Source organism: Syngnathus typhle, linkage group LG7, assembly GCF_033458585.1.
Source record: "Syngnathus typhle isolate RoL2023-S1 ecotype Sweden linkage group LG7, RoL_Styp_1.0, whole genome shotgun sequence".
Lineage (NCBI taxonomy): Eukaryota > Metazoa > Chordata > Actinopteri > Syngnathiformes > Syngnathidae > Syngnathus > Syngnathus typhle.
In genome coordinates, this window is record NC_083744.1 from 16,973,194 (window position 1) to 16,995,411 (window position 22,218).

The 22,218-nt window shown below is 42.4% G+C and overlaps 2 protein-coding genes across 4 annotated transcripts in view; one reads left to right on the plus strand and one right to left on the minus strand.

The window, feature by feature from the left end:
• On the plus strand, nt 1-6,601 carry blm (BLM RecQ like helicase). 3 transcript variants are annotated; one of them, XM_061283119.1, is made up of 22 exons: nt 1-339; nt 587-647; nt 738-1,206; nt 1,292-1,418; nt 1,623-1,723; nt 1,823-1,937; nt 2,015-2,604; nt 2,692-2,868; nt 2,933-3,051; nt 3,147-3,260; nt 3,587-3,685; nt 3,757-3,905; nt 3,976-4,082; nt 4,165-4,325; nt 4,390-4,585; nt 4,661-4,851; nt 4,933-5,077; nt 5,156-5,355; nt 5,425-5,620; nt 5,684-5,806; nt 6,045-6,246; nt 6,322-6,601. In XM_061283119.1, exons 1-22 carry the CDS (start codon nt 245-247, stop codon nt 6,479-6,481), a joined length of 3,897 nt encoding a protein of 1,298 aa, XP_061139103.1. In that variant the 5' UTR covers nt 1-244; the 3' UTR covers nt 6,482-6,601. The 3 variants fall into 3 exon arrangements, 2 of the variants coding, with proteins under 2 accessions (XP_061139103.1, XP_061139102.1); XM_061283118.1 differs by having other exon boundaries at nt 587-1,206; XR_009714921.1 differs by lacking the exons at nt 5,684-5,806; nt 6,045-6,246; nt 6,322-6,601 and having other exon boundaries at nt 587-1,206; nt 4,933-5,073; nt 5,425-5,561.
• A 158-nt stretch (nt 6,602-6,759) lies between these two features.
• LOC133156962 (FERM domain-containing protein 5) overlaps nt 6,760-22,218 on the minus strand; it is a 30,253-nt gene continuing 14,794 nt past the window's right edge. The window contains 13 exon segments of the mRNA XM_061283120.1: nt 6,760-9,702; nt 11,006-11,112; nt 11,201-11,269; nt 11,512-11,586; nt 12,030-12,116; nt 12,118-12,282; nt 13,210-13,298; nt 13,411-13,498; nt 13,741-13,864; nt 15,154-15,251; nt 16,086-16,164; nt 16,577-16,619; nt 17,453-17,557. Of these exon segments, the coding sequence (XP_061139104.1) occupies nt 9,137-9,702; nt 11,006-11,112; nt 11,201-11,269; nt 11,512-11,586; nt 12,030-12,116; nt 12,118-12,282; nt 13,210-13,298; nt 13,411-13,498; nt 13,741-13,864; nt 15,154-15,251; nt 16,086-16,164; nt 16,577-16,619; nt 17,453-17,557 (1,695 nt within the window). The 3' untranslated portion in view covers nt 6,760-9,136.

Genomic DNA, 22,218 nt, shown 5'->3' on the forward strand with positions numbered 1-22,218 from the left:
AGAATAGCCGCGTTGATTGGGCGCCTTGTCTGACCCGGGCTCTTTCCCTTCCTTTGCTTTCATACGGCTAATATCGCTCTCATTTTATAAATGTAACATTTCCAACACGCGACGGTCTCTTTCGGCGTGTGCCCGTGGTTATTTGTCATGTTCGGCGTCGTGACAAAATTCCGAATGAACGGTGAAATTAACACGGACTAAGTTGGCTCGCTAGCCAGCTAGCTAGCTTAGTGGTTTAGCAACAATGTCCAGTCTTCCTCAGAATAATTTAGAGGAGCAGCTTGCGAGACACAGCAACAGCGCCCAAAGCAAATTATTTATGGGGAAACCTAAATCGGGGTAAGAGTCCGTCCACGAGCGTGTCGCATGCTAATCGCACGAATTAGCTGCTGTCATAAATAATATAGCGTCATGTTTGCGTTGACTAATAAAAAAAATCAATATACTCTTATGTTGTGCATGCTACTGTGTTCATTGCTAACATATGCAAGTGTGTGTGCATTCACGCTATGTTACATAATTAAGGTTACATAATAAAGTCCATCTGCAAAATGATATCTTAAATTCTCTCTCGTTGATATTCCAGGCCATTTTCTTTTAAAAAGAAGTCCTCATTGGGTACGAGCTGGACAGAAACCCCGAGCAAGGTAACGAGCCCAAATGTTTTAGCAAGCAGGAATGTCAATGTCCCTGCAAACAGTTTGGTGACTCAACGTGTTGTGACGTTTTCAAACAAGCCCAAGACTTCTCAAAATTCCAAAATCAACAACTTCTTCTCTGTAAATTCCAAATGCAACTCGGACGTCAGCACGGACATCGTCCCTGCTTTTCAATCTCCGTCGTCATTGGCGTCCACCGGCAAAGTGTGTCCGCCTAAATTTGACAGGCCGGGATTAAGTACCAACGTCAGCACTTCCATCGATTTGGATGAATCGCTTGGATTCCAGATTGACGACTGGGATGATCTAGATGACTTTGAAACTCCGACCAAAGCAAAGAATGCTTCCTTTAATGAAGACACGAGGAGAACCGATAAGCCAGTTGCATCTCCCAAAAAGGATCAAACGCAAACAATTCAAGTGGGAGAACTTGCAGAGAGTGAACCGGACGATTCTCCAATTAACACACCGAGAAGACGCCACCCGGCTTATTTTAAATCTGTTGTTAGTGACAGTGAAGACGACATTAATGAGGTGCCCGTGAAAGGTAACGCACTTCACAGTTTGATTTTTGCATCAATGTATTTAGAAAAGGCAACAAATAGTGAAGATGTTTTTGCACACACACACAGATGAGAATCCAAAATGGGTTGACCCAAAGTCAATTAAGTTGGATGTCACCTCGGAGCGTGAAGATGATCTTGATTACGTACCGCCATCTCCGGAAAGCTATCACAGCAAATCTCCTGTGGAGTTCATGTGAGGCTTTCTATCTTTCCCGAATTATTTTCCGACTCCACCTTGAAATGACGAGGTGGAGTTTATATTACCAAAATAAATTGAGACATTTTGAAAACTGTTAACGTATATAATCCTGACCAACAATTTTAGATTAATTTTCTTATTTAATGTTTTAAAGACCAGTTTGTTTCACCGTTTTCTTTTTTTTTTTTTTTTAAACAGATCCAAGCCATGTTATGCTGAGAACACTAATAACTCGCAATCCAAACGATCTACCGCGACCTGTCGTCAAGCCTCTGTTGAGCACTCGACAGACAAGAAACGTGAGCACGTCTCGTCTTTTGACATCATTTGGCATCAACTCTTCCTTCATTTTCTCTTTCCTCATGTCCGATTCCCTCGTGTTTATTTTCCTCTCGCAGATGACGAACTGTACAGCATCATGGAATGCATTTGTGCTCTGGTGGATTCCGTTCCTGAACACGAGCTCATCGCTCTGTCGTGTGGAAATGAGCTTCTGCTGAAGAGGGCTCAAAGGTATGGCAGGTTGTACCTCCACCTTTTCTTCATGACATTCCGTCACAGCACTACTCCGCCTTCTTCTCTCCCTCCAGGAAGAGAATTCTCATTACCGGAGGCGACGCCTTGCTGAGAACTCAGCAGCCCGACAGCACTGTGATTTCCGATCCTATTTTCAAAGAAAAATCTTGCTCAGATTCATCCAGCAGCTTTTTGCCCGCGCTTCCAAAGAAGACTCCTCAGATTAGGAGGTCCTCCGTCATCTCTAAAGAAAAACCGCCAAGCTCACTTGTGGAAGTGGAGAGCATCTGTAATTCTCCATCAAGCCACAGCGTCTCAAAACCAACTCGCGATATATGCAGTGTCAATGAGACCATTGTTGATGAAGATCTTTTCTTCTCGCCAAAGAAGAAGAAGACAGAGACTCCAGCACGGATTCAATCCACTCCACAGACGGATGTTTCAGGAGCGGACCCCGATGACTTTTTCCTTGACGACTTTGACATTGACGACTTGAACGACTCTGACATTCCCGACTACTTTGACGAACCGCAAAGCTCCGCAGCGACTCCGAGGACATCCACCGCCGCGCCAATGGCCGTGAAGGAAGGCGGAGGCAGCAAGTCCTCATGGGAAAGGAAACCCACGACGCCTCCACCCAAACCCGCAAAGATTTTCTCTCCTGGTAAGTCGCGGACAAAACTGTTTCCATTAAACATCCACCAAAGAAAAAAACAGTTGACAGTCTTTTCATAAATAAACTCCATTGCAGAACCTACCTTCCGAAACCCGGCGCACGACCGTTTCCGAGGGTACAACTTCTCCCACTCGCAAGAAATGATGAAGATCTTCCACAAACGCTTTGGTCTCCATCAGTTCCGTTTCAACCAGCTGGAAGCCATTAATGCCGCCGTCCTCGGGGAGGACGAGTTTGTGCTCATGCCCACAGGTTTGCGCCCGGCGCCGATCCCTGCGGATGTCCATAATGCTGACCTGTGCTTGCTTGCTTGCAGGTGGTGGGAAAAGTCTGTGCTACCAGCTTCCTGCCTGTCTCTCAGCGGGAGTCACTGTGGTCATCTCGCCACTCAAATCTCTCATTGTGGATCAAGTCCAGAAGCTCACCTCCCTGGATGTATGATGGCAATTTATTGCTTGGGTGTTCATCTACTTGTTGATCTACTGAGTACCGTTGTTATTGGTGTTTTTTTTTTTTTTTTTTTTTTTTAGATCCCAGCCACAAGCCTGTCTGGTGGCAAAAGTGATGGCGAAGCAGGGAGGATCTACACACAGCTCTCCAGGAAAGAGCCCATCATTAAACTCCTCTACGTCACGCCTGAGAAGGTGATGGCTTTATGTACACGTGCATCTCATTCAGTTAGCACATCGTTATTTCGATTCACTTGACACAGACGGAAAGAAATTCGATTTGGAATTTCTAGTTAGCTCAAAGATGATGAAACCCTAAGATTCAACAGCTCAAGAAATTTCTATATTATTCAGTACAAAAAAAAATCCATAGTCAAGTCATAAGAATCAACCTTCTGAAAATTCGTTCACATTTCTTAATAAATCTGTAATATATGAGGTCCACTTTTCATTCCACAAAGTTCCATTTTTCATCCAATGCACTTGCGCTGTACGTTTTTTTTTTTTTTTTGCCACTCAAGGTCAGCGCCAGCAACCGGCTGGTCTCAGCCCTACAGAACCTGTACGAGCGAGGCCTCCTGGCTCGCTTTGTCATTGACGAGGCTCACTGCGTCAGTCATGTGCGTAGCAGTCGCTCGTTTAAAACATAACTGAACCGCCCAAAACTAAAAAGTCCTTTTCAATATTCCAGTGGGGCCACGACTTCCGTCCAGACTACAAGAGGCTGAACGAGCTGCGTCAAAAATTCCCAAAAGTGCCCATGATAGCTCTGACGGCCACGGCCACCCCCCGTGTGCAAACCGATATCCTGCACCAGCTCAGCATGACGCGTCCTCAGGTGTAAGTGTATTTCTGACTCGGCACTATTGAGTTGTGCTTTTTGGTGTCTCATTATGTTGTGCCTTTCCAGTTTCACCATGAGCTTTAACCGCGCCAACCTCAAATACGCCGTACTGCCGAAGAAACCCAAAAAGGTCGACGAGGACTGCGTCAATTGGATCAAGAGGCATTATCCACGTAAATACTGAACCCTTGATTATTCCAATACCAAACTACGGCCTCATTTATTTTTGTCGCAATCCGGTCGGCCATCTTGTAGGCGATTCTGGCATCATCTACTGCCTGTCCCGAAACGACTGCGACACCATGGCCGAGAGCCTGCAGGGAGCCGGGCTCCTTGCGTTATCCTATCACGCCGGTCTGAGTGACGGCGACAGAGAGTACGTGCAGTCCAAGTGGATCAACCAGGACGGCTGCCAGGTGAGCCCGCCCGTGGCTCACCGAAATCCCAAACCAAGCGACAAATGTACGTCCTCCCCACCAGGTCATCTGCGCCACCATTGCTTTCGGCATGGGCATCGACAAACCCGACGTGCGCTACGTGATCCACGCCAGTCTGCCTAAATCGGTCGAGGGCTACTACCAAGAGTCGGGGAGAGCCGGCAGGGACGGGGAGATCTCTCACTGCATTCTCTTCTACAGCTACGCCGACGTGCACCGCATCAAGAGGATCATCAGCAGTACGTGGGGTCGACCTCGTTTGATTTGACCCTCGGTTGTCGGCTGCTCTGAAAGCACCTTTTTCCTCCTGGCAGTGGATCGAGAAGGTGACAGGAACACCAAGGCCACTCATTTCAACAACCTGAGCAGCATGGTGCAGTTCTGCGAGAACATGATGGACTGCAGGAGGATTCAGCTGCTTGCCTACTTTGGAGAGATGACCTTCAATAGGGGATTCTGCAAGGAGAACCCCCACGTCACCTGTGACAACTGCAGCCGGCCTAACGTAGGATCATCCACTTACTATTATTACTAACTAGTGATAGTCATCGTAAAAAAAATCTTGGCGTGTATTTAATGGACACAGGAATACAAGATGAGGAATGTGACTGAAGAGGTGAAGAACATTGTGAGGTTCGTGCAGGAGAACTGCGAGAAGGTTGGAGCCAAGTTCGGCCGGACGTCTAAACAAACCCGCCTGACACTCAACATGCTGGTGGACATCTTTGTAGGTAGGACTCGCCTCGCCAGCATGGCTGCCGTGTGTCTTTCGCTGCACAAGATAACAAAAACAAACTACCCGTTCTCAGGTTCCAAAACTGCCAAACTGCAGACGGGCATGTTTGGAATGGGCGGATCTTATTCCAAGCACAACGCGGACCGCCTGTTTAAGAAACTGGTCCTGGACAACATCCTGATGGAGGACCTGTACATCACCAACAATGGCCAAGCTGTGTCTTATATCTCTGCAGGACCAAAAGCTGTCAACATCCTCAATGGACACATGCAGGTCACGTGAAACCCGAAAAATATGTCGTATGTCACACAGAGCAAACCTGACACTGCCGTCTCAATGCAGGTGAACTTCTATGAGACGGAGAGTGCTTCCAGTGTTAGAAAGAACAAAGCTGCGGTTGCCGCCAACGTCTCCCAGAGGGACCAAAAAGTTCAGGAATGCCTCAAGGAACTCGTGGAACTCTGCAAGAAACTGGGAAAAACCTTCGGGATTCACTATTACAACATCTTCTCCACCGCCACCTTGAAAAAGCTGTCTGGTAATTTTCAAATGTCTCATACGGTGAAATTTGAGCCTTTATGTATTTGAATGTCATGGGCAGAGAGGCTCTCCTCGAAGCCAGAAGTCTTGCTGCAAATCGATGGTGTGACCGAGGACAAATTGGACAAGTACGGCGCTGAGGTGATCCAGGTCCTGCTAAAATACTCAGAGTGGGAAAACCATGGTAAAACATTTCTTGATGCTTCTTCTCTGTGACGTTGCTCAAATGTAGCTGAATCTTACATACGCAGATTAAACGGATTTTTCATCGTTTTTTTGACTTATACTCAGGAGCGACTTATATACATATATATGGGGGTTTTTTTTTTCACTTTTTTGGGCATTTTATGACTGGTGCGACTTATACTCCGGTGCAACTTATAGTCCGAAAATTACGGTAGTTGTTGCCTGTATTACAACAGTCGAACAACAGCCCGAGGCCGGCGAAGACGGCTGGATCGACACGACGCGAGGCCGTTCGGCGGCCGACTACGAGGACGACGACGACTCCTCTGCCTACTTCAGCAACCAGAGCGCGCAGGGGCAGAAGAGGAAGAAAATGCCTTTCTTCAAGTTCAACAAAAAGCGAAAAGGATACGGAGGCGCCGGTTCCAACTCTCGAGGGTGGGTGCCTTGTGTAACTTGTCATCAGTCTTAAATCGACTTCGTTGTCTTCATTTGTTTTCGCTTCTCCGTCAGTCGAGGCTACAGCGCCAACAAATCCTGGGCGTCCAGAGGGGCTTCCCAGTCTGCCAGCCAAGGGTCCAGAGGAGCGACAGGAAAGACGCCGGGTTTCCTGGCGGTGCCCACACCGCAGAGCCAGCGACCTTTCCTCAAGCCGTCCTTTTCTCACGTCTAGCACCGATGCCCCTGCACGCCAGGTTGTAATTTATCATGTCCAAAGTGTACAGTGTTGGAAATCTATTTTTCCTTCGTGTCTTGTTACTGTTTTGTTATTAAAGATCAGTGAAAAATCAAACTTGGTATGGAATGAAGCAATTTCAATAGTTTGCAAAATAGTTTTAGTGCAGGGAAATGTTGTAGCCATCTGATGGTACAACAGATTTGTCGACCAAACTGTGGTACCATTGGGTGATAGCTTAGGGCACAGGTGCTCAAATGTTTAAAGGTCAAAGGTCATTTCAAATGTCTGTTTATTTCAAGTCAGATTTATTCCATTTCATGGCACCAGTTTACAAAGGACTACTGGAGAGAGAAAGAAGATTTCCAAGAGGTTAGCTAAGGTACAAACACGACTGCTGGATTTGGCACATGGTTGTTGCGATACAACTTGTTATGGCATGAGAAAACAGAGGACATTATGTAAACAAAACAAATGTCAATTTTTAGAATCAAAGTGATCTTTTTCTGACTCAGTAAGACATCTTGTAGATTTGTACATCACATTGTACAAAGTGTCTTTGTTGAATTCCTTCGGAACTTAACACAAAGCTTGTCCAGTGGGGGCAACAAAAGAAAGATGGTACATAAGGTGCATCTCCATCAAATATAATATTTTGTAAAATAGTGTTTTTTTTTAATAGATTTAAATTTCTTGAGATGGTAAATTGCAGCTTTTTGTTAGCTGTAAGAAAGAAAAAAAAAAGGAACACAATGCTTTTTCATTTGTGTCATTAGTGGATGTTTCAAAATAATGAACAATTTTTTTGAATTGAAATCATGAAATGGCGTTTTTGATATTGAGATGAAATTAAGAAGTCAAAGTCAAAACTTTCATCTTTTTATCCCGCGCCTTTTTCCACTAAACTGCAGGTTTAACTGATAAGACTTAAATACAAACACAATGTTACATTTCCTCTAAGCAGCATGACGAAGAACATTCAATGAAACAAAAGAAAAAGATCCACACAAGAGGTTAATGAGGAAGAATTACAATTGGAACCAAGCCAGTAGTCACATTCATTTGTAACAGATTTGTATTATTATTTTTCAGATTTCTTATCATTCACCAATTATTGCTTTTTGAATGGTGCCTTTCTTTCTTTGTAAATATATATTTTTTCTTTTTCTACTGTCAAGACGCTACATGAGGCGGATACAACTACAGTATGTTCACTTTTGTTTGTTGCGTTCTTATTCCAGTAGACCGAGAGCAATGTGCAAAAATAAAAAATACGGACGCTGAAAAGATGACACTTCCCCAAAAGTGGAGAATATAATGAATAATCTATATATTGTTCTTCTTCTTTTATATATATATATATGTATGTATGTATATGTATATATTTAAAAAGGGACTTTTCAATTTCAAAAACCTTCTTCTTTTTTGTTGCCAGAATCCATCAGCAATGACAAATGTTGTTTTTGTGTTTATTTTAACAGCTATCAATTACGTTTTTTTTTTTCCACACAACATTTGATGTAAAAAAAGAAGTATGAAAGATGCAAATGTATTTTGGCATTACAAGTGTATTTGTATTGTACAAACAGACACAAGGCGGACACTTGTTTCTCAGTCGACGCTCCTGTCCTCGTTTGAACTCGCAGCGCTACAAAAAGTATCATCGTCATCTTCAATAACAAAATAACATTTGAGTCCTGTTAAAATATACATCGGCGCTGTCAATATATTAGGAAACAAACTCGTTTTGTACAAATAAAAAGTACATCATCTGATATTCTACCAGCAATATGATACATAAACCTAAAAGTTCATCTTTAAACCAAAATAAATCTTTATTGTAAGAAATAATTGAAATTCACTGAATCTCAAGGTCATGGAAACGAACGAGCAGAACCGACAAGCACATTCAAGAAGTACTTTATGAGCATTGCACGTCTACGTAGTATATCTAGGCTACTCATCACTACTCACAAGGTCATGTGACTCTTCACCATAGCCTCATATAATACTAAAAAGATCTATTAAAGTGACCTCTTAAAACAAACCCCAAAACCATTTCGTATTCTTCTCCTCCTTCACCCGAACCTTCTTTTCGCTTCAACCTTCTCTGACTTATATTTATTATCGCTGTCGGCTCCACTAAAAGCCGGGTACACGCATACGACAGTTGTGATCAAAAGGCCGATTATCGGCTGTCTCAAAAAGATTATTCTGAGTGATAAGTCATCATAAATGTAAAACCTGTTCAATATTTCCGAAGGCTAAATCAGGCTATTCAATACAGTATGTTTGTACCCCGCTAACTCACTCGTTTTCCCTATTATCACTCTTCCTTTCCTCTTGTCTTGATGAAAATGCACCTTTAAAATCAATAAATAACTAAAGGCAATGCTCATTGCGCTCAAAGTTCTCCGATTTTTTTATGTAAAAAAAATAGGGGGAGGAAAAGATGATGGGTATCCAGAAAAAAGAAGAGGACGGAAGCAAAAGTGAAGAGGGCGAGGTGGAAAAACTCAAAGTGTGAGAGGGGGAGAGAGAGAAGTTGTCCTGGGGTCACCAGGGCGGTCCGAGCTGCAGGGAGTCCCGTGGGCGCCACCGTGTCATCTCCTCGGCCCCCCACCGAGCGGCCATTTTACCAACGCGAGCGCCTCATTTGCTAACGAGCAACCCGCCCACCCAGCGGAGCTTGCAGGCAAACCACCGTCTGAGGGGACAAAAGTATTCGTAATGGAACTGCTCGAACTCGGGGGTCCGGCGGATGTCGCGTAAGAACGCCACGTCCAGGTCGGATTCGGTGAGGATGATGAGGAGGAGGAGCAAGACAAAGAGGAGTCCGATGGTGACGAGGAGCAAACGCAGGACACTCAAGACAAACTTATTCACCTGTTCCACCTCGCCGAGGGCCCCCGTAGCGCCCTCTTGTCCAAAGTCCCCCCCGTCCCCTCGCGTGGGGGTCCCGGCTTCCGACTCCTTCTCCTCCTCGATGCTGCAGGGCGCCCCGTTAATTTGCCGCAAGGACGCTGGCAGTTCGGCACCGGGCTCGGCCACCGGGGTTGGCAGGACGCTGTCGGAGGGGCTGTAGGCTTCGTCCGAGATCACCGCCGTCCTGTCGCCGGCGTCGGCGGCCTGGCTGCGTGAGCGCGGGATGAACGCCTCCCCGTGGGACACCGAACGCACCGGGGTAGAGTGGGCGCTGTCACGGAGCGACTCCAGGCCTGAGGAGACAGGTGGAAATGTTTACAACCCTGCAGACTCTGATTTTTAGCTACAGTTTTTGGGGCGAAATTTAATTTAATTTAATTCAATTTAATTCAATTTAATTCAATTTAATTTAATTTAATTTAATTTAATTTAATTTAATTTAATTTAATTTAATTTAATTTAATTTAATTTAATTTAATTTAATTTAATTTAATTTAATTTAATAAATAATTGTGGGAAAACCTCCTTTACAAAGAGAGCCTCTGCCAGTACGTCCTTTGACGAGTTTACCTGGATGGTCGCCGGGCGACGGCGTCACACCGGCCGACTCTGACTGGCCTTCCAGAGCGGGGTACAGGGGCAGGACCCCCAGGGCCTTGCCCAGCATGCGGGGCCCCAGGCTCAGAACGCGAACCTTGACATCGCGGTAGCAGTGGTTGACCATGCGCAGGTGGACGTTCACCCGAGTGGTGATGCGGATCAGACACTTCACCATGACTGCGACACGAGCGTGATAGTCCCGTTCCGAAAAGTCCCCTTAGTCCCGATGGCCCCTGTCCCGGAGTCCGGGCCAAAGAGTCGCCGTGTGTCAGCGGGCTTCACTTGCGGACGAGCGTGTGAAGCGACGGGATCGCCTGGCTTGGCCCCACCCAGGTCAGTGACAAACATGGAGTAGTGAGCCCCGGGCTATTTTCAGCGGAGGTATTAATACCGTTTGCAAGTCATGCAGTTCTGACACCGCAGCAAAATACACTCAAGTGGGGACGAGGGTCACTTAAGTTTGAATCATCGTATTACGTGTGTGTTTTCTCATGAAAACAAATCTCCCTGATTCGTTTTCAACTTCTTTTCATGTTACTGACAGGTGAGAAATTTTATTTAAATGCTACCAAATATGTTGAAAAGAGAAAAGCTGATATTTTTCGGTAGATTGGACTATATATATTATTATTATTTCTATTTTTATAACTATTTTATTAGTATTTATCTGACCTTGCACCTGGGGGGGGGGGGGTCGAGCATATTTCAGAGGAGGCCAAGGCCCCCGCAGGCCCCCCCTAGCCCTGCCAGTGTCAAAGAAATAAAACCGTGCTTCAGACCCCCCACCACTAGATGGCGACAATAAATCATGCCACCATCAATTCACATTGGTTTCCTTGGAGTGTAGCCAAAATATCACTTGATGGCACCATTGCACCATTAAGATGCTTTATCAGAAGACCAATGAAGGACAAACTATTTTTTCTCCTTGATGAAAGTCGGCAGGAGGTCTTCAATCCACTCGGACACACTCAAGTGACAAGATTAGGACCTTACCCTCCATGATAGAGATGTGCACAGCTCTCCGGCGTGTGCGCGGCACGCTGGTGAGCCGAGGCCCGTGTGTGATGGATGGACAGCTCCTGCTGGGAACCAGGCCAGCTCTGCACGGACACACACAAACATAACACCCAGTAGCCTACTCGCTACACATCCTGCCATGAATATTTCAGACAGTTCTTAACTGGGTACCTGTGTATTTCCGGAGGTTCTCGTTTGATTTTGGCACTCTGTTCCATCACTTCTTTTGCAACGCGGCCACTGTCGTAAAAGCAGAGACCAAGCTGAGGGTGAGTTGCGCAGACCTTAGCCAATGTTAGCCGTGTCAATTAGCCTGATCAAGCAGATGCACTCTAAGCGCTTTAATGTGTCCTACTCATTTGGCTGTGATTATTTATCATCTGTGGTTGAAACTGGTTGATGCAGCAGAACACAAGGCCGGGAGGTCACATCCATTTTTTTTTTTCTGTCATCATTCATTAAGTCCTCTAATTAGCTAGTACCTGTAACGGAACCGGCTGCCCTTGAAGAACAAATTGCTGCTGGATACAGTCCGGACCTGACTTGACTTGTCGAGCCTGAAAAGGAAAAAGAAAAAAAGAAAAACAAGGGGATATTTAATCTTTAATAAGACTGATTGATGAGATTGATTCTCGATGCACTGGCCAGTATTTTTTAGGCTTGATTACATTTGACCTCAGAACTTCCACCGCATGTCCTGAGTGTGTACTGGCATTGGAAACATTGATATCGGTAATCTGCTGAATGGCGGGAAAAGAGAAAGAAAACACGAGTGAATTATTCAACCGCCTCACGTGTGTACGCATATAAGTTCTGGCACGTCTCCATACACTATTCAATATGTTTAGAGTCACACTAAGTGTGACATTCATTTTTAATGCACGCTTTTGTTCGCTTGTGAGAAAATAACGTGATAGAGCTTTATAACGCAGACTTCCTCGAAAGGAGCATTGGAGAATTATCCAAAGGTCACGTGGAGGCGTTGAAGCGTTCAACTCACTTGTAGAAGGCTTGGTTCTCCACGCCGCACTTCCAAAGGTGTTTGCATGCCTCTGGTGTGGGTGCAAAGTATGTCAGGGTGATCTTTGTTTCCTGCACGTTGAAAATAGAGGACGGCGTGCAGGATCATTAAAAACACTGAGGGGGGTGCATGATGGACAACATGCATGCCAGCAAGTCACGCTCTCACCTCCTTGTGGTTGACATAAACGTGGAATGTCTTGCCTTCAAATTTCAGCTTGGTCACCTCATTCCTGTCCGCGAAGCAAAGTGCAGAGAAACGGACTTAAAACGTATTCGTGATGATCGCAAAAAGAGCGATAGAGTGGAGAAAAAACAAACGACAGGCGTAAAAAGTAGGATTAAAAAGGGTTTGAATCGATTGATATTTAATAATAGTCATAAAAATCTAGCCTGGGCTGAAATACTTGCTGTTTATATTGTTCTTTTAAATGTAGTCACAGATAATTACTAGCCCTCATCTAGTGGTCAAGAGTGGAATTACACTCAAAATGAAACAGCAGCTAAAAAAAAAAAAGATTCGCAAAAAGCAGATATTGATATTTAATAATAGTCATAAAAATCTAGCCTAGGCTGAAATACTTGCTGTTTATATTGTTCTTTTAAATGTAGTCACAGATAATTATTAGCCCTCATCTAGTGGTCAGGAGTGGAATTACACTCAAAATGAAACAGCAGCTAAAAAAAAAAAAGATTCACAAAAAGCAGATATTGATATTTAATAATAGTCATAAAAATCTAGCCTAGGCTGAAATACTTGCTGTTTATATTGTTCTTTTAAATGTAGTCACAGATAATTATTAGCTCTCATCTAGTGGTCAAGAGTGGAATTACACTCAAAATGAAACAGCAGCTAAAAAAAAAAAAAAGATTCGCAAAAAGCAGATATTGATATTTAATAATAGTCATAAAAATCTCGCCTGGGCTGAGATACTTGCTGTTTATATTGTTCTTTTAAATGTAGTCATAGATAATTATTAGCCCTCATCTAGTGGTCAAGAGTGGAATTACACTCAAAATGAAACAGCGGCTAAAAAAAAAAAAAAGATTCACAAAAAGCAGAACCCACAATGAGGGAAGATTAATATAATATGCAATATAATATTTAACATTTTTTTTCCCAATATTGTCTCTCTGCCATGCTGCAGTGCAGTTCTCACCATTTGAGAAAATGCACTCTCTTGTTTCCCTGCAAGACCACAAAACCAAAAGGCGTGAAGGCGAGGAAAGCCGGGTTTCCCGACACGTCCTGGAGAAGACACAAAACAAAAGATGACACGTACAAAACGTTGTACCATGCAATCACAGCTCTCGACATCTTGTTGTTGTTGCTTGGTTGCAATCCACGTGGAGTAGCTCACCTTGCACGGATGTGGATCAACACCATATGTCTCCAACATCTGGGCCTTCTGCAGGAAATTTCGCTCTGATGTTTCAGGTGTCTGTCCGCTGGGAGCCGACGACGACACGCCAAACATCAGGAGCGGAAACAAAAACACTTTTCATTGAAAAAACTTGCAGGAAGGGTAAATTGATCAGGAAATGACATTTTTTAAAAATGATTTCCATCTTTACTGTATCACATTTAACAACAAAGTGTGTAGTGAAAAAATAATTTGCCGCTAGGGGGCAGCAGCGTCTGAAATAGTTTCACTTCTGCTCAAGTAGTATTTCTTTTTTTCCCATCTTACATCAGTTCTGTCTTGTGTATGTCTGCGATGCGTCGCTCCAGTTTCTCCGAGTGCTTGGGGAAGAACTGGAATTTGGAGCTGTAACCTTCAGGGTGCTTCCCGGGGTCGTAATTTCCAATCTCAGCTGGAAGAAGGAAGGAAGGAAGGAAGGCAAAAAGGTGATGTGATGAGTACGGTCCTTCACATCACTCGCATGACCCTGAGGCTGGATTCTCCTGCTCCGAGGAGAAGCTGACCAAGCAGCAACATCTTTAATGCATGAGCCCCTCCCAGCACTTTGCTCTTCATGATACTATCTACGGATTTCACCGTGCGTGTCTTTGGTAGAGGCCAAGATAAGAGGCCAGATAACCACTTCAAAGATTTTCAAATGCTCTATTTTAGTTCGGTCATAAAAAATGTACTACTTTCAGGGTACCGTATTTTCCGGACTATAAGGCGCACCTAAAAACCGAAAAATTTCTCAAAAGCCTTATATATGGACCAAATTCCTAAATTTAAACTGTCCCGAAGCATTGTGTCATGAAATCAATCATAAGTGGCCCGCTGAAGACTATGAATCATGAATCAAAAAGACTATGGATCATTATTTTGTGATTATAAAGTCATTTGTTGCATCTGAAGTTGAAATAAAAAAGATAAAATGGAGAATGATTTGATTTGGATTAAAAATCCGACATGATGCATTAATGGTGCGCCTTATAGTCCGGTGCGCCTTATATAAGGACAACGTTTTAAAATGGGCCATTCATTGAAGGTGCGCCTTATAGTCCGGTGCGCCTTATAGTCTGGAAAATACGGTACATCCTTTAAACATGGTACATATCAGGAAAGACAATGCTAAAAAAAACACATGATTAGTTTGAAGTTGTAACAATAGATGGCCGACATCACTTTGTAGCACTTCCTACCTATTCATCTTTATTAAAGATGAGACAGGATTGACTTTGTGGCATCTTAGAGTCGCTCAAGTCGTTCTAAAACTAACATAGAAGCTTAAATGATATTGATGAATATTTACCCGAAGCATCTTGGCAAGTAAAAAACAGCCAAAAAGGAAAAACGTACAGAAACAGCAGCGATTTTTCTTTGCGTCAGACCCGTTGATATTTTGAAGTGCCTAAATTGCATCCCTGCTCACTAGTTTTGATTTTTTTGTTTGTGTCTAGAAGTTCAATTGTAAACTCTGTGGGGCACATCACAAACTCTTGCAGCAAGGAAAACAAAAAAATGGACCCTTTTTTCTGGCGTGTGTTAATGGGCACTTCAGTTTGTCCATCTTACTTGTCCATTTTCCGTTGGCCCGCCTTCCCTGTTTCCACAACAAGCTTGCATTTGTCAACCTGCTGAGCTCTACGGCCAAGTTAACGCCGATATAGTAAGGCAGCAGGTCCATATGTTATCTTCCATTACCTTGAAGGATATGGGCAGCTAGCAAGGCGGCGTCCGAGGTTTTGCACAGGAGGCGGCCGTGGTAAAGGTCCCTTTTGATTTGCAGGAAGACGAGATATCTAGAATGAAAAGGATAACACGAAGATCAGCGGGGCGGTGTCGGAATGGATGCGGATGATGTTCAAGGGTAGGCCAAGAAGCTTTCTGGAAGCTTCTTGCTCGATGGAGTGGAGATTTTGCTTTTTAGAAATACAATTGTATGCAAAGAGTGTTGCTCTGCCATGTTTCATTCAGGGTTACCACGGAAAGCTTTTTGCATCTCTAAACAATGGAATTAATATTCATTCTAATGTCTTAGATCCGAAAAGTGCTCATTGTTTTTTTTTAATGATTGAAGGACATGATTGCTGTTTATTATTTACAAAGATGCATTTGGAAATGTGGAAACTAGCGCACTGACAAACTAGCAAGGATGCAAGGATTTTTAAATTTCTAAAACTGTTTTAGAGTTTTTTTATTATTGCGGTGTTTAAGTTTTTTAAAATCAACATTATATATCAAGTGTAGTGACAATATACAGTAGTTAGTATAATATAAACTACAACCCGTTCAAACGAAAAATTTGGTATATAATATCTTTTGACAGGTCAAATTAATTATCAAATACAGGTCAAATTAAATTAATTAATTATTTATTGTCAATGTAAAAACAGAAAACAGAAAAAAAGCAAACAATAAAAATGACAGGTCAAATTAATTATCAAATACAGGTCAAATTAAATTAATTAATTATTTATTGTCAATGTAAAAACAGAAAACAGAAAAATAGCAAACAATAAAAATGATTTGAAACAAAAACAAATTACATAGGTTTTGGAATTCCGTAAACCTTCGTTCTAAGTTGCATGAGTCGAGATCCTTCCGTAAAATTTGAGAAAATGTTTTTTTTTTACCGAGTGATTTCCTCCTTGAGAGCAGCTGGATCAGGAGGGTAGAACTTGACACGCAAACACATGGTGAACGGCGGCTGAGCTGGAGGAAACAAATATTTTTTTTAAAAAAGTGTTAACATTTGAAATAAAGAATTTGTGAGCAGACATCAAATAAATCTGCAACATTTCAATAAATCAACCTGAAACACATCACTGCCAAACACAACAGTCATCATTTAGTATTTGAAAATGTCAAATTTAATTAACACAAATATGCAAGTCAAGAGTTACTTTTGGGCCAGTTGCCAAGCAACCGCCCTCGTGAATTGATTGTGTCTACAAAATTTACCTCTAAACCATTCGACCATGTTGAACTTTTCCTCTGAGAGTGACTAATCGCTTTTTAATTCTTATGTTGTCAAATCAGCTCAACGCTGTCACGTAAGTGGAAACGTAGAAATGATCGTTTAAATCGATTTTTTTTTTTTTTTTTTTAAATATGCCATACTTACCTTTCATTTGTTTAGCGATAGACCTTGTTAACTCCAACCAGTGCTGCATTGGAAGCAAAGCAGATTAGTGGGTTAGTGACATCATTTCTCAAATCAAACATTTTGTGAGAAGTGTCATTTGAGTAAAATTCCAAAGACCAATTAATTGGTTATCAAATTAATTTTAATTAAATGTTCTATTTTAACACTTTAGCATTTTATTTAACGAGTCACACAAATTGTAGCTTGGCAATATCCTGGAGCAAACCTTCGGAGGTTCTGTATTGTTTAGAAAATAATCAGACAACACAGTGGTGAACCATCATTTCTTTAACCAGGAAAATTGTGTTTAAAAAAAGATAATATTGAGAGGAAATATGCTGTCTGAAATCAAATTGTAAAAGCCTTCCGTGTGGCTAATGGAAGGCGGAAGGATTTCATTTTCCGGAGGAGGATAAAAATTGAAGTGTGAAAAAATGCTCATTGGAATCTGAGAGGGCAACGTTATGTTTTATTTTGGTTAGATCTTCCTGTGGATTTTTTGATTCCCTGATGGTGCAACATTTAAGCTTGCAGCTGAGCTGGAGTCTACCTAGCTGGGAGGCGGGGCATACTGGTGGTTGACAGCCAATCACAGGGTGCGATTAAAAAAAAAAACAATGACAATGAGGTCTTCAATTAACCTGACCATCAAAAACACAAAACAGTTCATTGTTGCATTGGATGGATTATAAAAAGGAAGAGCAATTTGATTTTCTGCCACTCAATGCTTAGTGACATGGCCCGCAGGCAGCTCCAGTATGTGCTCAGTTGTCGCTTGTGTGCTCCGACACGCATCGTTAGCTGATGAGGGCATTGAACAAGTGACGTTCCTCAGGAATACAAATCACAGCTTACCCGCTGCTTATCGGGGTCCACATATCTGATGCCGAAATAATCTTTCTCCAGCAAGTTGAGGTGGTGGCAGATGAGGTCGAACAGATATTGGCCTTTAGCGTCTCGCTGTGGGACACAAGAAAAATGTGTTTGGATTCAAATCTGAACAATACATCAATATTTAAAAAAAAGAGTCTAGTCATTCCAAATCCCTTTGTATTAAAATGTAAAATAATTCCTGAGGTGTTTATACTCAAATCTGAATATTCAATATTTAAAAAAAAGAGTCTTGTCATTCCAAATCCCTTTGTATTAAAATGTAAAATAATTCCTGAGGTGTTTGTACTCAAATCTGAATATTCAATCAATATTAATGGCTGAAAGAATGTTTTTTTCGGTTCAGAAAATGGAGTCAAATGGCTTCATATTGAAGCTAAGCCATGCTAGAGAGACTTCATCCTGTATTAGACCCATCTGAGGTGTTTCTGGTGCTAGAAGCTTAAAGAGACTCTGAATTAATATGCAAAGAATCTGCGGCATAGGAATAGATATACTTTCCAAAACAAATCTAATCCTACACTTTGTCCACTTGGCTCAACCTGGATTTTTTTGGGCATCAGATGGAAACTCATTTTGCTGAGAAAGAAAGGAAAGCGCCCCCGTGACGTTCTTTGCTTTAACCTTCGCGAAAAGAAGCGGTAATTCGTCGCTTCTAATCGTGTACAGCCAGGAGGGCCGCACAGAAGATTTACATAAGAAGCGAGCGTCACTACAGCAAGATTTTCCTCCAACAATTTTGCTCTATGAGCTTTGAAAGGCAGTCAAAAAGAAGTCAAGCTCCACTGACAAAGGTATCGCTTGGAAAAAAAAAAATGGTTGTTGCCTTGACAGCAGGTCTAAGCACGGCTATGTGAGTCAGACTGAGGTCAAGTTTGGACAGGAAGCTCCTTCTCTTCACTGCTCTCCTGTCGACCTCGATGGTTCTGCAATTGTCACTCATGTAGTCGATAACGACAAACGCCGACTGAAGGACCAAAGGAGCTCTGCTTTTGCAAAATGTGACTCATTGGCTTCAATGAGGGAAGCCGACAAAAACTGCCACTTCCAAAGAATTTTTCTTTCTTTTTTTTTTAATTTTTATTATTTTTATTTGAAAATTGCCACGTCCAAATAATTAATTTTAATTATTATATTTTATTTGAAAATTGCCTCTTCCAAAGATTTTTTTATTATTATTTAAAAAAAAATATATATATATATATTTTTTATTCTTGGGAAATATCTTGCCAGAATTAAAAAAAAACGTATTGGTAAATCTTTCTTTAACCACAATCTTCCTCATAAACAAATAAATAAGATGAGGAGCATTTCTTCCGTTCAGTCCAGAAAACCGATTCCAACATTGTCTCATTTCGTATTGTCACCTCAGCAGCTGATAACAAATTAGTTGTGGCTCCTTCACTCTACCATTAGTGCAGTTATCACCACTAAGGAGATTTGAGATCTCCCGAGAATACCAATGAGCTCCACCATGGTATTGTCCTCTGCATAGAAGCTTCTGGAGCTCATTAAATGCAAGGCCATAAAATAAAAATAATATTGGGGGTTCTTTTGTCAGGCATTATTGTTTCTTTTTATCTCTCTCTGGGATGAGGCCTTCAACAATTAGGAAGTAGTTCAGCATGGAAAGGATAACACCGAGACTGAAAGGACATCTGGCCTTTTGTTCACGACATTTGTTAGTATTCTACACTGTTCGCTCGGGCACCCCTCAGTTGCTCCCCAGTGCCCCCCCACCCCCAACTCAGTCTCTGCCCCACGCCAAGGACAGCTGCCTTTAGTCCTCCACCAAGCAAGGTCACAAAGAAAGATTTTTTTTTGCGAGCAGAAAGGGGCGAAAAGTATTTTTTACATCTTCAGTCGGTTAATGCAGCCATAACTTGTCCAAAACAACCACAAAGGAATGGAAAAATATTTCCTAATGTATCTGAAGAGCGAACAGAGCGGCTCTTTTACTTCTAAGAGCGACCCGTGTGTAAAATGGGCACTTTCCTTTCAGATTAATCATTAAAATGGGCTCCATGTCCGCACAAGAGCCCAGGCCATTAATAAAAGATAGTATCAGAGGAGTGGAAAGCATCAATGCCATTAACTGTGTGTGTGTGTGTGTGTGTTTTCAACTTGTAGCCATGTGGCCATTTCATTGGTTTCATAAGCAAAGGGACTTTCTTACGTCCCCAAAGAGAGCAGTTAATGCATCAGAGGCGCTGAGTGACCGAGCTCCACGGACTTCACGTCGTGACCATGCTGCCTCCGCCCAAAAGGATGACCTGACGTATATATGAGATTCTCTCACTGGCAATTTGATCCATCAAGATGGTAAATTACTGAAAGGGCAACCAAAATATGAACTGGCATGATTGGTACTTCATCCAATCAGCCACTTTCTATTTTCTGTTCGGCGCTTTTTTTAATTCATTTCCTTTTTTATCCATGCTTGGGAATTAAACGACGACACTACCGGTGCAACTTTTGTTTTCCAGGACCGTCATACAGCTAGACAGACAATGATAATGCATGACACAATATATAAACATCTGCGTCTATATATAATCCCAAATAACGTCCTCACTCATTGAGTCGGCGTGCAATTATCGAAGCCATTAGCCAAGTATGACGGGAGGCGGGGATAAGCACCTCTCAGGGATGTGAGAGGTCAGTGTGGGGGGGGGGGTGGATGAATATGCAATTCCCATCTGAGATCCATTTACTGATTTACTGAAGCCACAGAACTAATCCAAATAATAGCGAAAGCAAAAACGATATATGACACCCTAAAAAATGTGTGATTAGCATACGGTGTGACGTTTTTCGTCACTGTAGTGGCAGCTGTTGATTGGGGTTATTAACGTAAACAAAGCCTCGAGCGGGAGGAGGAGATATGCCTCATGAAACGTGTCACTCCAATGATATCAAATCATCAAAACGCTCGAGGGGGAAATTAACAAAGATGTCATGGACGTTTTACAAATGATATTTCCGCTCAGGATGTGCAATGACCATTTGATGTCATCGCAAAAGAGCAGTGTTAGGCCGAGCAGTTCTAATGAGGGATGTAAAAAAAAAAAAAAGAAAAAAAAAGTGGGCCATCAAAGCATGATGGAAATGAGCAAGCATTTGACCCAGAAGTGTGAGGAATCAAGAGAATAAAGAGAACGGCAAAGGGGGCCGAGGGGGGGGGCACAGTGGGGGCATTTGAATGATTATTGTGCTTAAAGCCTCCGAGCATAAGGGAGGTTTTAATACTGACATTTATGATAAGATGAATTCAAGCGAAGCGAAAACCGGTCCGGCATTGCCATGGCGACCCCACATCTTGAGAACAGCTGAGTACTGTCAAAAATGACTGACCTTAGAGGTGCTACGATTAATCGATTAATCGTCAACTGTCAATTATCCAATTATTTTTTGGGGATAATCGATGAATCGTTTAAACACACCATTTTTAATTGAAAACAGTCCTTTTCAGTAAATATCTATTTTTTATAACCCACCATCAAACTGGACCTTAGGAGATTTTGGCTTTGGTTTAATCTTCTTTTTAAAGTTCTTTGCGCATTGCACTATGGATTCATTGTGTTTGAATGATGCTATAAAAATAAACTTGGCTTGCCTAATAATGCAGCAAAATTTCTCAATTACTACTAATGGCTTCTTTACTGTCAACATCTTAATGGATTTTTATGCTGAGGATATTACAGGATGGTGCAGAAATGGAAAAAAAAATCCGAGTTGATTTGATTCCTGGAGTCTCGTAAATTAGAGGTAAAAAAAAAAAAGGGGCTCTGTTTAATATGAATGTGCATCTCTAAATCGGTGTATGCTAAAGTCAGCTGTAGTTGACAGGAAATGCTGAGCGCAGGCAAAATGGAAGTGCTTCATTTGCATGCACAAGAATGCAATAGTTGTACGAATGCTGAGTTGAGAAATAGCAATTAGTTAGTCCATTCTGTGCACGGCTTTGCTCGATACTTGTGCCCGAATCCGCAGCTTTGAGTAGGCTTGACAAAAATCCCAGTCCAGTCATTAGTTCTCAGCCCACCAGTGATGGATGTCCCTGCCTGCCTGCCTTTAGCAACTATTCTATCAGAGAGTCGTGAGTACAAACATTTCAGGAATCACACTTTTCAGCGCTGTAACAAAAAGCAAAACATTGTCGTTTCACATCAGCTTCTTGCTAAAAAGTGTGACAAATAACCCCCAAAACAAATGAGCCGCACAATCGCTGTCAAGCTTTGGATTAGCATATAAACAATACATTTTTTTTTTTGCTGCACAAATCCCAGCTGTGATGCGCCACTTCTATCCGTCCTAGTCGAAAGAAAGGCCGGTGGGCGACGACCTCGGCGTGACTCAGACTTTCGGAACCGACGCATTTGGCGGTTCTGCGGCGAGACAAAAAAATGGCCGTATCATAAGCGCTCGGTCTAGCCAACGGGCATGACGCGCTACATCGGGCCTACTGCCAAAAGTATCATTCAGACATTGACTCATATCAGGGCTCTATCTGTGATTTAGCCACCAGCAGTGTACAATTGGATTTCATGGCTGAAAATTCTTTTCACAAACCCAGCATGCTTTTAAGATTATTATTTACCCTCTCTGGGAACTTTAAAGCCATACTATTTGGAGAAGTTACCCGAAAGGACAAGGTGTTAGCTTCCAAGTGCTAGCTTACTCGTAAGGTCATATTAATGAGAAAGCTAAGCGGATTGATTGACTACTTT